General features: G+C 38.2%; 1 protein-coding gene across 1 annotated transcript in view; it reads left to right on the forward strand.

Moving 5' to 3' along the window:
- Positions 1-373: 373 nt before the first annotated feature.
- The window catches only part of LOC133595915 (E3 ubiquitin-protein ligase RNF19A-like), a 32,596-nt gene continuing 16,775 nt past the window's right edge, over positions 374-16,194 (forward strand). Inside the window, exons 1-2 of the mRNA XM_061948744.2 lie at positions 374-595; positions 14,030-15,006. Of these exons, the coding sequence (XP_061804728.2) occupies positions 14,303-15,006 (704 nt within the window). The 5' untranslated portion in view covers positions 374-595; positions 14,030-14,302. The remainder of the gene's footprint in view (positions 596-14,029; positions 15,007-16,194) is intronic.

A 16,194-nucleotide genomic window follows, 5' to 3' on the forward strand; every position in this document is an offset into this window, starting at 1 on the left:
CTGGGGAGAGGGAAGTCTGGGCTTCCCTGCTTAGGCTGCTGCCCCCGCGACCCGACCTCGGATAAGCGGAAGAAGATGGATGAATGGATGGATCATTTTTAGCACATTGGATATTTGATTCATCTTAGAGATAAAAATATGGCCTTCAAAATAAAACTTATAGTATTTTATTTTGTCTGTTTTAAACACATCGGATCTTTAATATTCATCCCTTTTATTTATTTTTAAAAACATTTTAACTTTTCCCCCATGTTGATTCTTTGCAAATGTGTTTCATTATCTGATTTTATGTCAAGTGTATAGGATCTGTTTTATTTGATGAATACTAACTCACGTAAGTTCACGCGGCACTAACATGTCCAACTCTCGCGATATGATTTGAATTAGCGAGCTTGAGGGACAGCTTGAACTGAGCCTGCTATGTCTTGCTCGCCCACCAGTGGACCACATCGATGTTATAGTCAAGACCGAAAAAAACAGTACTAGCAATAAAAGGGAATACTTTATTTTTTATTTTTTTGTACTCATTGCCTTTTTGTTAAACACATTTTCCCCCCTTCGCTGTGCCCAGAAGAGGAGCGACGAGCAACAGACGGTATGTTCTCATCGGGTTTTTGCTAACCTTGTTAGCATGATGCTAGCGCTAAATCGTGTTTGGGGAAACCTCAGCTTGCTCAAGGGCAGCCAGACAAAACGTCCAGACTAGTGTGTAAATATAACCACTGCACTTTCATCTGACTTATTTTCGCCTTATTCGTCTGATTTGGCATTAACACGGTCAACCGTACCGAAAGCAAAAGCACATTAGTGTTGACTTACTATTGCATCATAACTACTAGCTGTTGGTAACGACGACCATTTAATTGTGTTTATGTGTATTAGTTACCCAGTGTCGCATTCTATCGGTACCAAATCTGAACTATTATTAGCATTGTGGTCGTCAACGCCACTGTACTGCTGCCGCTCGTTGAAAGGCAATCACAGACTTTGTTGAACTCCACAATCTCTTGGGTTAAAAGCACATTATGCCCAAATAAAATCGAGTACAATGAGACGTGCGGTGAACTATACACCAGGTGAGGCATAGATACTTTTGAGTTTTTCTTCTTCTTTTTTTTTTTAACTTAAATTCATATGTGCAGCTCTAAACATTGTTTGATTTAGGTTGCACATTAGAATAACAGGAACAATAAGGAAGTAATTCGCTTTCATAAAAACGTCATAATGATATGGTAAATGGGTCCAAAAAGTATTTGATAAAGTTGTTATTAAATACTTTTTGGTCCAATTTGCTTGTAACAAAATAAACAAAGTATTGTAAGTGTGTCTTGCCTCTCTGTATTTGTATCTGAAGTAGCAATAGCTATCCTCCATGAAAACGTACTTTGTGTGATCACATTAATTTTGTCTTAAAGTCCAGTTTCGATAAGTGTTTAATCTTGGATACAGTATATTAGCAGAGGTGGGTAGAGTAGCCAGAAATTGTACTCAAGTAAGAGTACTGTTACTTTAGAGATTTATTACTCAAGTAAAAGTAAGGAGTAGTCACCCAAATATTTACTTGAGTAAAAGTAAAAAGTATGTTGTAAAAAAACTACTCAAGTACTGAGTAACTGATGAGGAACATACACATACACATACATATCATATATATATATATATATATATATATACATACACACACACACATATATACATATATATATATATATATATATACATACACACACACACATATATACATATATATATATATACCGTATTTTCCGCACCATAAGCCGCCCTGGGTTATAAGCCGCGCCTTCAATGAACGGCATATTTCAAAACTTTGTCCACCTATAAGCCGCCCCGTGTTATAAGCTGCATCTAACTGCGCTAAAGGAATGTCAAAAAAACAGTCAGATAGGTCAGTCAAACATTAATAATATATTAAAAACCAGCGTGATGTGGGCGCGCATGGAGTCTTATATCAACATGGACGGAGCTGCGTGAAAAAAGCCACCCGGCATCTTCGCGTAAACTTACTTACCTTAACCACTCGCTCATCTTTTCTTCATCCATCCCTTCGAGTTAGCTTTTATGATGACGCCGGCTGGAAAGGTCTCTTTTGGCAAGGTCTTCCTTTTGAATATCACCATGGGTGGAAGTTTCTGGCCATTAGCATGGCAAGCTAGAACCACAGTGAAGGATGACTTCTCATTCCCTGTGGTGCGAATATTCACCGTACGTGCTCCCGTTGTATCCACAGTGCGGTTCACAGGAATATCAGTTGCTGTGAAATAGTAATCCGTGTGCGGATGGAGAGATTGCGTCTTTTCATGAACCGGATCCCTGTCGTTTAGTAGGAGCCATTTTGTGGTCTTTACAGATGTAAACACACAAAGGAAATTAAACGTAATATCCGCGCGCTTTTTCTTCTTCTACGCGGGCGGGTGGTTGCTTACAGTAGAAGAAGAAGCGCTTCCTGTTCTATGGGGGCGGTTGCTTGCGTAGAAGAAGAAGCGCTTCCTGTTCTACCGGGAAAAAAGATGGCGGCTGTTTACCGTAGTTACGAGACCGAAACTTTATGAAAATGAATCTTAATATTTATCCATATATAAAGCGCACCGGGTTATAAGGCGCACTGTCAGCTTTTGAGAAAATTTGTGGTTTTTAGGTGCGCCTTATAGTGCGGAAAATACGGTATATACACACACATATATATATATATATATATATATATATATATATATATATATACATACACACACACATATATACATATATATATATATATATATACATTGATATATACAGTATATAATTTATATTTATTTTTTTTGCCGTTTTTGTTTACATGTTAATAGTGTTTTAATGAATATACATGCATGTTTAACACATATAGATTCCTTTCTTTCATGAAGACAAGAATATAAGTTGCTGTATTACCTGATTGTGATGACTTGCATTGATTGTAATCAGACAGTGGTGATGACAAACGTCCACGTTTTCAAATGGAGGAGAAAAAAAAGTTCCTCCTTTCTGTCTAATACCACATGAAAGTGGTTGGTTTTTGGCATCTTATATGTCCAGCTTCCATATTCGTTTTTATACACTTTACAAGAAATACATTGGCGGCAAACTCCGTAGCTTACTAGCTTGTTTGCGCAGGCTTTCGGAGACTCTTATTTTGAAAGCGCAGGCGCGATGGAGCGGCACTCTTATTGTGAAGACAGGAACTGTGCAGTCAGTCTTTAGGCTTTTGACGGGGTGTACGGTTGAAATAAAAAATGGTCTTTTTTCCTTCATACTTTTGATTGATTGATTGGAACTTGTATTAGTAGATTGCACAGTACAGTACATATTCCGTACAATTGACCACTAAATGGTAACACCCCAATAAGTTTTTCAACTTGTTTAAGTCAGGTCATGTGACCCCTGGCTCTGTTTGATTGGTCCAACGTCACCAGTGACTGCATCTGATTGGTGGAACGGAGTGAACGTCACCAGTGACTGTATTTGTTGAAACGCAGGCACTATGAAGGTCTGTCTGACAGACCAAAACAAACAAAGCGTGCATTAACAGATCGATAAAAATTAGTAGCGAGTAGCGAGCTGAATGTAGATAAAAGTAGCGGAGTAAAAGTAGCGTTTCTTCTCTATAAATATACTCAAGTAAAAGTATGTTGCATTAAAACTACTCTTAGAAGTACAATTTATCCCAAAATTTACTCAAGTAGATGTAACGGAGTAAATGTAGCGCGTTACTACCCACCTCTGTATATTAGGGATGATGTTTGATAAGAAATTATCGAGTTCGAGCCTATTATTGAATCCTCTTATCGAACCGATTCCTTATCGATTCTCTTATCGAGTCCATATTGTTGTATATGGAAAAAAACACAATATTTGGTTTAACAAAAGCTCACTTTTATTATATAAGAAAAAAATAAAATCTAATAAATAAATAAATATTGACTGTTACCACCCTAAAAAAAATAAAAATTGACTGTTGTTACCCAAAGTATATTAAGTGGGATTTTTCAGAAAAACAAATATATACAGTAACACAAAAACAACCTGTGTCTGTGATCACTATAGGGGTATAAATAATAATATAGTGTTAAATAAAATCAGTCCCTTGGGCACAAAACTTAAAATAATATAGTTCTCCAAAAAGTGCACTTCTGCTGCTATTTGACATAACTGTTTGTTATGATGCTTTGACATTTTTGCACGTAATTTCTTTATTGAAAGAAAATTCTATGAAGAGAAAAGTTGTTTGCAAATGTGGTTACAATGCTAAAAAATGAAAAGTTAAAGCTAAAAAAAGAAATACACTTTATTGAGTTAACATTATTTCTTTATAGGGGGAAGGATGTGATGTTATGAGCTAGGCTAGGGAATATAACAACTACACTACCCAGCATGCAACTGGAGTGACGAGCATGTGCGGTAGCCCCGAGAAGTGTTGTTGCATGTCACCACCAGGCAGCTAAGAATGAGGTTATGAGCACGCTGTGAAAGTAAATGTCAAGTACTCAGCCAACACGCCTCGTCTGCATTATTTATAATTAGACAGACAACACATATACAGTGTGATTTTGTTTTGTTTACAAGGAAAGAAAAACAAAAGTTAAAAAAGGGAGATCATGTCATATATGTTGTATATTTATGAATGTGCTGCGGTTGCTTTAAGAACGTTGTGACAGCTGCCGTAAAGGAGGTGCGTTGCTAGCCTGGTTGCTATGTTTCCGGTTGGTCGTAAAAGTGTTCGTCATGTGTTTGTACCCTGCTCAAATCTCTCAGTAAAGTTATTCATTGGATTATACCTTTTGTTTTGAACTTTATTATTGTTTTTCCTGCTTTCCCTATCTGCGCCTAATGACTGAGCTACGCGACATAATTTCTTGTGATGTCTCACGGGGCATTTCTGGTCGGGACGGGATTCCTTTCGAGGGATTCGAATAAAGAACCAACTATTTTTCTTTACTATAGTGGTCTCGATAACGGGTACCGGTTCTCAAAAAGTTATTCGAGTCCGAGGACTCGGTTCTTTTCTTATCGAACCACCGGGAAAACCGGTTTTGAGTATCATCCCTACAGTATATAATCCTCCATATTGGCAGACACATTCATTTAATTCAATTTCCCAATCCAAGCAATAAAACAATATTTTCACATCTGACATAAAACACCCCACAAACGCTGGCTTGCTGAAATAAAAATACCATGTTTGTTTTAAATACAGTTTAAAAGAAAAAGAAAAAGAAAAAAGGCTGGCTTCCGCTGGAGAGACATGCGCTGCTAGCTTGAGCGCCCCCACTTCTCCCAGTGTGGCAAGTCAGAGTACTGCTGAGGCATTGAAGTGCAAGTTGACAATATATCGCCCCCTACCTTGAGGCAGAGGTACTTGTATTACTACGACCATAAAACTAATTCAATGAAAAGCACTGTTGTACACAGAGGCATTTCATTATGGAAAATTATTATTATTTTTTTTAATATTAGGACTATTCCCAGTAAAAAAAAAAAAGCATTTAAGAAACATGTACCGTATTTTCCGCACCATAAGGCGCCCTGGGTTATAAGCCGCGCCTTCAATGAACGGCATATTTCAAAACTTTGTCCACCTATAAGCCGCCCCGTGTTGTAAGCCGCATCTAACTGCGCTAAAGGAATGTCAAAAAAACAATCAGATAGGTCAGTCAAACTTTAATAATATATTAAAAACCAGCGTTCTAACAACTCTGTTCACTCCCAAAATGTACGCAAATGTGCAATCACAAACATAGTAAAATTCAAAATAGTGCAGAGCAATAGCAACATAATGTTGCTCGAACGTTAATGTCACAACACACAAAATAAACATAACGCTCACTTTCTGAAGTTATTCTTCATTCATAAATCCCTCGAATTCTTATCCTTCGGTGTCCGAATTGAAAAGTTGGGCGAATGTGGGATCCAAAATGGCCGGGTCCGTCTCGTCGAAGTAATCGGAGTCAGTGTCGCTGTTGTTGTCCAGCAGTTCTGTGAATCCTGCCTTCCGGAAAGCTCGGACCACAGTTGTGACCGAAATATCTGCCCAGGCATTTACGATCCACTGGCAGATGTTGGCGTATGTCGTCCGGCGCTGTCTCCCTGTCTTAGTGAAGGTGTGTTCGCCTTCGGTCATCCATTGTTCCCACGCAGTTAGCAGTCTAGCTTCGAATGCCCTGTTGACACCAATATCTAGCGGCTGGAGGTCTTTTGTCAATCCACCCGGAATGACGGCGAGTATTGAATTAAGCGCGTAAGCGTGTCTCTTAATGTGATGTTATGAGCTAGCAAATATAACAACTACACTACCCAGCATGCAACGATAGTGACGAGCATGCGCGGTAGCCCTGAGAAGCGTTGTATGCTGGCAGTTAGAATGTGGTTATGAGCACGCTGTGAGTAAATGTTGAGAACTCAGTTAACACGCCTCGTCTGCATTATTTATAATTAGACAGACAACACACTTAATAGGAGCCATTTTGGGGTCTTTACATAAACACACAAATGGAAATGAAACGTCACATATCCCAGCATGCACGGCGTGCTTCTTCTTCTTCCGGGGCGGGTGGTTGCTTACAGTAGAAGAAGAAGCGCTTCCTGTTCTATGGGGGCGGGTGCTTACCTTGGCGGTTGCTTGCGTAGAAGAAGAAGCGCTTCCTGTTCTACCGGGAAAAAAGATGGCGGCTGTTTACCGAAGTTGCGAGACCGAAACTTTATGAAAATGAATCTTAGTATTAATCCATATATAAAGCGCACCGGGTTATAAGGCGCACTGTCAGCTTTTGAGAAAATTTGTGGTTTTTAGGTGCGCCTTATAGTGCGGAAAATACGGTAAACACTTTTTAGACTTAAAGAGTTTAATCTTTTATGTTATCAGTTTTGAGAACTTTTTTTCCCCCTCTTTCACTTTTTCTTTTCTTATAACTGGATTTGCGTATGTTCTGTAACTGTATCTGTGTACTGTTATTTGAATGTATTATTTTGAGAATTTTATTTTTATTTTCCTTTTATCTCTCTTTTATTTGTAACTGGATTTGTGGATGTTTGGTAACTGGATCTGTGTATTATTATTTTACTTTGAACTTTTGAAAAGGACCCCAGGAAGACTAGCCTGGTGTTTGTGCGTCGGCTAATGGGGATCCACAATAAACAATACTATAAAGCTGTGTAACAGCAACATAGTGAGGACTCAACAAGTACATCTTGTGTTTTTTTTAAACACTTTGTTCCTCTTGAAAAACCATTATTGAGTTAAGTTGAGTTTGAGTTTATTTGGAACATGCATGCATACAACATGATACATCACAATTTTCAGTTTCTCCATTGAACATGTTCAAAAAGGTGTAGGAAGAAGCAGAGCTTATTTAAGTCTACCCCTTTTCCTTTACATAGCAGTTGCTAAAACTTTTGTTCACTTCCTGTTCTCAATTTATTCACAATATACTCACAATATACTCCATAAGTAATAACGATAAAAATAAATAAATAATAATCGGTGAAGTAAGTTATATTTCTTATGGTCAGATGAGTAAGATTTATCTTGACAATGAATGGATGGATAAGATAAATTCAGAATTTTCATCATGGTTCTTCTTCTTTGTATTTTGTAAACACTTTATGGCTATAGCAGTATAGTTCGGTTGGTAGAGTGGCCGTGCCAGCAACTTGAGGGTTCCAGGTTTGATCCCCGCTTCCGCCATCCTAGTCTCTGCCGTTGTGTCCTTGGGCAAGACACTTTACCCACCTGCTCCCAGTGCCACCCACACTGGTTTAAATGTAACTTAGATATTGGGTTTCACTATGTAAAAGCGCTTTGAGTCACTAGAGAAAAGCGCTATATAAATATAATTCACTTCACTTTAAGTTTGAAGAGTTTCTTGAAGTGGATCATATTAGTACATTGTTTGAGTTATTTGCTTAATCCATTCCATAATTTAATTCTACATACTGATATACTGAAGGTCTTAAGTGTTGTACGTGCATACAAATGTTTTAAATGACATTTTTCTCTCAGATTATATTTCTCCTCTTTTTTTTTTAAATAATTGTTGTATATTCTTGGGTAGCAGATTATAGTTTGCTTTGTGTATAATTTTAGCTGTTTGCAAATTCACTGTCGTGGAATTTCAGTATCTTTGATTCAATAAATAAAGGGTTTGTATGTTCTCTATATCCAACATTATTCTAACTGATCTTTTTTGTAACACCATTAATGAATGAAGTGTACTTTTGTAGTTATTTCTACATTTCTACTCAAGAATGAATGAATTAATGGATGTTGCTGGATGCTTTCCAGATCGTTGTTCTTCCATTGAGGTTATCAGTTCAACATGACATGTGTGTGTTTGTTTATCAGGACCTGGGATTGACCTGTTTTCTTTCCCCCATTGTAAACACCGCTGCAAATGGTGGTGGTGTTGACATTGTGAACCCAGCATCATCAGTTCGTTTTACATGCTCAAAATCTGTGGTTCTTCAAACTTTTTTCACCAAGTACCACCTCAGAAAACACCTACCTCTGCAAGCACCACCAACATGACCAACATTAAAATACCATAGCGTAATAGGCCTAAGTATTCATTAAAAATAAGGCAGATGTTTTATTTGACAAGTATATTGAATATTTTTGGCAACTGTAACATTACACACACACAGTTTCCCCTAGATTGCCAAGATACCTGTGGCGGTGGGGGCCTGATTAGGGGTGTGACGGGATGTGGCATACTTGCCAACCCTCCCGGATATTCCGGGAGACTCACGAAAATCAGCGCCTCTCCCGAAAACCTCCCGGGACAAATTTTCTCCTGAAATTCAGACGGACCTGAGTGTCGTGTCGACAGCCTGTTTTCACGTCCGCTTTCCCACAATATAAACAGCGTGCCTGCCCAATCACGTTATAACTGTAGAATGATGGAGGGCGAGTTCTTGGTTTCTTATGTGGGTTTATTGTTAGGCAGTTTCATTAACGTCCTCCCAGCGCGGCAACAACACACAACAGCAGCAGTCACGTTTTTGTCTACCGTAAAGCAGTTCGTCTGCCGTAAACAGCAATATTGTGACACTCTTAAACAGGACAATACTGCCATCTACTGTACATGCATATTTGACAATAACATCTACGGCTTTTAGATAGTGCAGTGCACAACTGCGCACACAACAAGGAGACGAAGCAGAATGCATCATCAGAGAGGGTGTTCAGCATGGTTAGAAAAATAGTGACAGAGAATAGAACAAGGATGGACAATTCAACCCTTAACTCAACAATGAGTAGATGAGTGTTATGTGTGTGTATATGTGTAAATAAATGAACACTGAAAATCAAGTATTTCTGTTATTTATTTATATATATATATATATATATATATATATATATATATATATTGCTAGAATTAACTGAAAATCAAGTATTTCTTATATATATATAAAATACTTGACTCCTCCCCTTTTAACCACGCCCCCTGACCACGCCCATCAATTATTTACCTTTAAATTACTTTTCAATCTGGGTTAAATTTGAGAGCAGTCTCTTTTACGTAGTTGGGAAACCACCCTATACTTCCTGAAACTTCACCGAACAACCGTTCAATGTCAGCCTATTTTTCTCCAATTTAAGGAAATAAAGAATATCTCTAATCTAGCGGGTGTGGCAGGGAGGCGCTGCAGCTGGATTTGGGTAGTTTGTTCGCATAAGATTAGCAATAAAAGTAACAAAAAGTAGTGTCGGACTTTGTGACTTCTTCTGAGGGCTAGAATACACATCCATCAATTTTCTACCGCTTGTCCTAAAACATTTGTTTTCATGTAAAAAAAAAAACAACTTCCTTTCAACGTGTGGCTGTTGTGATATTGCCGTGGCGGTGTGCCACTTTCAGTTACATTAAGGGGAAGCCCTGCATAGAGATTGAGCAGTAACAGTTGTTTGAATATTTAATGGATTCTTTGGCGTACCACTATATAGAGCCCACGTACGTACCACCGTTTTAGAATCACTGCTCTAAATGAAACCAAAACAACTGCATTAAATCAACTGAAACACGCTTTATAAAATGCATGAAAACAGCTCGTCTGATCCAAAAGTTGGATTAACACACCACCACTATTTTAATTGGAAACCAGACGCATGTATTGAACTGATTGATTGGGATTTCTTTACTCATGGAATGTGCATACAGACAATATTACACAGAGGACAGGCTGGCCAGGAATGCAGTCAGGCATACCGTCTGGCTAACTGCACAGGCTCAACTGTATGCAGTATGGTAAATAAGTATTTAATCATGTGCTGATTGTGTTAGTTTACCACTTTAACCCTTACAAAGTTATCATCAGGGTATCATTTTATGGTGGGGTCATTGTAACCAAGAGAGACAGAATAAATATTTGATCCCCCACCAACTTGGAAATATTCTGAGACCTAATGTGCTTTTAGGCCTGTGCTTTTAGGAACGTACACCAAAACTCAATTTAGGATAGCATATGACCGACTTAATTCATCCCACAACGAGAAAATTATGTGGTTGCAGTGCAGATACAAAATCTTCACAAAAATAAGGTTAAACCCAATGAAAATAAGAAGTAAAGAAATTAAACGAGCACAGAGCTGATGCAACCAGCTGCCTCTTCAGTAGCACCATTTATACATACAGCTACAAAGTAAAATACAGTTATGCTGCTCCCTGGTCATAGAATGACATCCAGAAAGATCTGAGGCTACCAGAATTGATCACTTTAGGGGAGTTTAAGTCCATTTCAAAAGATCGAGAAACCAGTTCTCTTGGGCAATGTACTTGCTTTTAAATAGAATTATTACTTAATCGTTTTAAATTATTTTTGACCTGTTGTGGTATGACTGCTGACATGTGGTATGCCAAAAAATGACATAAAACTTATGTGAAATAAAGGCACATCTAAACGCAAAAATGGTTTAATCCGTGCAAATATCTCCACCCAAGTTGATAAAAGGACACGATTTTAGACCGGCACAAGACTTGAATTAAGTCTCAAAACATTAGCAAGTAGCTTGGTGACAAAGCACTGCATGCATGTACGCACATTCTTCTTTCAAGATGTTTTTTATATAAACCAAAACATTACCAAAATAAATACTTTATGCAGCTTTCATGCCATGTTTTATTTAAGGTACGCAAGGTTTAAAAAAAAAAAAAAAATTAAACCAGAAAAAAATCTCATTAAGATCAAAAAACTATTTTTCAAAGGAGTCCTGTCCAAGAGGCAGCAAAGTTACACATTCCAAATTGCACATTAAAATGACAAGATGGATATCAAGTAAAACTGTTACATATAACTGAGACTGCTTCAAATGCTCTGTTTAGATTTAAAAACATTTAAGGATAAAAATTCAGTCAGCTTCCAGTCTCTTTGTAACATGTTCTAAGCACAAGGAGCTGCATAGACAAAAGTGTTTTTTTCCCTAGCTCAGTGCGAGCAAAAAGGGACAGAGACCAACAGATGATCTTAGAGCATAAGAGTCTCAGTTACATCTGTGTTTAATCAATGTACAGATGTAAAAGGGTAATAGTCCAACACGAGCTATGTAAATATAAGTGGATCAATGACACTGTCTCCTACTGGGCAGAGAAGGCCATCCTACCCAAGAGTACAAGTCACAATGGTGTGTCATGCCTCTGCAGTTTGTGATGAAGCTCAAAGAAACATGGTAAACATGGAGTCGACCATCTTAAGAGACCCCAAGACCTCTGCAACACTATGCTTTGGACAGATGAACAGCGATGAACATGTGAATCTTTTGTTAACATGAGTTCCACAAAGTAGGATTATTATTATTAATAAATCAATTATTTCTATAGTTAGAGCATAAACAACTGTTTGAGACTTTCTAAATATTTTTAAAAACATTATTAGAGCCCTCTAAACATGAAATAACACCCATATAGTCTTTCACCCTATATAGTAGCCTTGAGTGTGTCCTACTTTAGGTTACACTACTCACCGGTAGCGTCATTGCTGTGGCTGTCAATAGGGATGGAAATTGATAAGAGACTTCCGGTTTCGATTCTGCTTAACGATTCGGTTCCGTATCGTTTCTCTTATCAATTGTTATTTGGGAAAAAAAGAACAAAAATGTGGATTGCCATACATTTTGCTTGGTTGAGAGGTTTATAAAGCCAACATTGAGGATTTAAAAGGCACATCACATAGAACAAAATAACTGTATAATATAATAAATATAAGAAATAAAGTCTTCTGTTTAAAAGGCACATCACATAGAACAAAACAACTGTATAATATAATAAATACAAGAAATAAAGTCTTCTGTAGAAACTAACAAAATAAAACATGTGGAAATTACGCAAGATGGTAACGTACAGTAACATTTTCAAAACCTTTAAGAATCTTTTGTCATTTTCCTAGAACATATGCTGGTGAAACTGAAAATATTAGAATAGTTTGTTTGGATTTATAAAGTGAAACTATCATGTACATAACATGCAACTCAAGATATTTCAAGCCTTCTCTTAATATAATTTTGATGGCTATGGCTTACAGCTGATGAAAACCTTGAATTTAAAATCTCAGGAAATGTGGCCTCTTCAAAAAAAATGTGAGTTATGATCATCAAAATTATAACAAATAAAGGCTTGCCAATCTCACTTTACATGTAATGAGTTAATATCACATATTAGTTTTACATTTGAAGTTGAATTGCCGACATGAATGGACTTTTGCACAATATTCTAATTTTAGGAGTTTGACCTGTATAATGGAAACGACTAAGTGTCAATGTGGTTGCAGGAAAACATGCAACTTTTCTCCAACTACGATTGAACATTCACTTCTTGAAAACCTGTGGCACATTTGTGCAAGCCTTTGACCACAAACGTATTCACTATTTGTCTGTCCTGCGTATACTCTTCCCTGTCGCGTTGAAAGGAGAAGCTCACGCCAGGCGGCAGACATGAACTGGAACTAGTCAGAATCTGTCTCTCGTTTTGCTCATCGAAATGAGAAGGCATTCATTTCAGTTTAACAAATAATCGCACGAACATGATAGGTGATTAATACCTGTTGTATTTACGGCTAATGATGTGCTAGTGTTACTGCTGCTGGTATGAGATCTGGGTGGTTTAAAAACGCAACTTTTCTTTATAATTATCGCATGCTCTGTTTATTTGTTTAAGTATATCGCTTGTATGTCTTCCTCTTGATGAAGTTGCAATCTTTTCTTGTAAAATTTAATTTAAGAGTATTTGTTCCGCTCGGGTGCCGCCATTTTGCTGTCTGACATCACTACGCATGTTGCATAATGACGTAATTCCCATCCGTGGCATCGTTAAAAGAATCGTTTGAAAAATTGTCAAGCGATTCCAAAAAATGTATACATAGGAACAGGTTCTGAACAAAAAACGGTTTTCAATTCCTATCCCTAGCCGTCGACAAGGAAATACTTTGTCACATTCTGGGTAATTCCCCAAAGTTAGAGCAGGGCTTTTATGTGCTGAAACCACAGACGTAAGTTCTGCACAAAGTTGGTCAACAACAGTCGTAGCTACGACCATTAGCTTTGATGTTAGCGTTCCGTGTTAGCTTTGCGTGTCTGCGCTGACGTTCCACAACTCTAAAGCTGTGTTCTTGATGTCAAAGATAAAGTGCATCAAAAGAGTGCATCTCCACTTTGACTGGACAGTTGCAGAGAGCTGATTCCAGGTACTCCTCTCAAATACAAATAAACAAATAAAACTCAATTTAACACTTATTGTTGGCCCAAAACATGTAGAATTACACCAAAAAAAAAAAGAAACATTGTTTTTTCCCCAAAATATCTGAGATGTGTTGCGATGAAGTGTGGGAGGAGTGTAATCCAATTAGGTGTAATGCATTGTTACCCCAACTGTTTTAGGTAACAGTTCTTTCAAATATTATTTTTGATCTGTATATATGTCTTGATATTTACATGACAAATCATGGCCTTGACTCCAAGCACACTCTATATTGACATTGTTTTGCTCTCTTTTATTCTGTCTTTTGCTAGATTCTGTTGCAACCATTTCTGACCACGTGAGCATTTTCCGCAAACATCCGTCTCTTAGATGTGACAGCGAGGTTTATCAGGAGAAGCCACCATGTCTTAAGCGCAGAAGGGCCTTCTGGAGCCCTACCCCCTCCCCACCCTGGACCTTCCCCCATCCATCACCTTACTCCTTCTCCCAGCCCCACTTTACTCCCTGATCTTCCTGCACATGTGAGGGACAGGCTACCCTGCCCTGGCTCCCCAGTGGCTAATCCCTCCCCTCCTCCTGGAGAGATGAGCCTACATAAGCACCATCAGTTTGGCAATGGCAGTAGTGGGGTAACGGGCTCTGACCGGGATCTGCAGTCCACAACCTCCACCATCTCCCTGTCCTCTGTGAAGAAGGCTCCCAAGAAAAGACGTCTATCCCTGGCTTCCCTTTTTAGATGGCGGGGAAGGGAAGCCAAATCGATACGCCGAAAGTCTCGAGAGCTGCACAATCCCGGACCTGGAGGGCTTACAGGGGTGGATGGTATAGCTAACATCGAGAGCATCCACTCCGAGATGTGTTATAATAAGACCTCTGCCGTCTCCACTGTGGCTGGAGCTGCCTCTGCTGTTGATGCCTCCACCTCATCTGCCTCTGGAACCTGTTTGTCTGCCTGCACCACAGCCTCCTCCAAGCAGGGGGTTGAAGTGGAGAAGGACTTCCTGGAATGCCCCCTGTGCCTTCTACACCACTCTAAAGAGAGTTTTCCCGACATCATGACCTGTCACCACCGCTCCTGCGTTGACTGCCTACGCCAGTACCTGCGTATTGAAATCTCAGAGTCACGTGTCAACATCAGTTGCCCTGAGTGTTCGGAGCGCTTCAACCCACATGACATCCGCATGATTCTTAGTGACCGTGGACTCATGGAGAAATACGAGGAGTTCGTCCTCAGGAGATGGTTGGTGGCTGACCCTGACTGCCGTTGGTGTCCGGCACCTGACTGCGGGTAAGTATATTATAGTTTGGAATAATTGAATACTACAGTACTTCCTGTATTAGTTTTATTTATGACTGATTTACATTTGCAATCCCATTCATTAGTGTTTTGAGATAAAGCTGTCTCTCGGCTAATTGTTATGCATTAAGTTGCAAGCAAAAATTTGAGTTACAAGCATCCCAGTTATTAGTTGGTTTAAGGAAATGCCCCAATAAACCTTGTAAAATCTGCCCAAAACATCTGGTCTTAACTCACTAGCATTAGCTTATAGCTAGAGGTTGACATAACTTTGTTTTTCCAACCATGGTAAGGAAGAAAGTGAGAGTAGAGGACAGTGCTGAATACAGTACAAGTTGAGCGTTTCACTGCTAGTCGGCTCCACATTGAAGCAGGAGGAGTTTAAAGTCAGCAAAGGATGTTAAAATATCTAAATGGGGAACATTTATCCATGAAAATATGGCGAAGCTGGTAATGATGTGTTTAACGTAGAAGCAGCTCGTAGGAGATACGGTAGAAGTCTGTTCTCCAAGGTAAATGCTGTACATTATTACATTACTTAAAAAACTACTGTATTTGTTTGCGTTGATTTTCATACAACTTATCTAAAAGTTTGTTTTCTTTGGAAAAAGCATGTTAAATTAGGCTTGGGCGATATGGCTGAAAACCACATCACGATATAAGTGTTTTATATCGGTCAGTATCGATAATAACTGAAATGTTTTATGTCCTATCGAGAATAATGACCAGAAGAAAAATATATTGAATGTAAACATTATTTTCAAATGTAACCTTCCTCTGATTATAATCCCCTTAGCAATCAAGGCAGAAATGAAAGGAAATGTCAACACAACCATGGAAAACACTTAATCAATGTAAACACAATTCTAAAATCAAATTGAACACTGAGCAATAACCTCTTAAAATTAAGGTGCAAGGAATATATAAGAAATGCTTAATAATGTGTAACAAAATAGTGCGAAGTGTGAAAATGTATACATAGAGAAACCTTAGAAGAACTATTTTTTTTTACAGATTTAATGCCAGGAAGTTACATATATGTAACACTTGATTTGGTCTGTTATTCTTATTTAAAGGGAACTGCACTTTCTTTGGAATTTTGCCTATTGTTCACAATTATTATGAGAGACAAGAACATACATGTCTTTTTTTTAGGATTTTAAAGATGATACAAAATGA

This window comes from Nerophis lumbriciformis, linkage group LG04 (assembly GCF_033978685.3).
Source record: "Nerophis lumbriciformis linkage group LG04, RoL_Nlum_v2.1, whole genome shotgun sequence".
NCBI lineage: Eukaryota > Metazoa > Chordata > Actinopteri > Syngnathiformes > Syngnathidae > Nerophis > Nerophis lumbriciformis.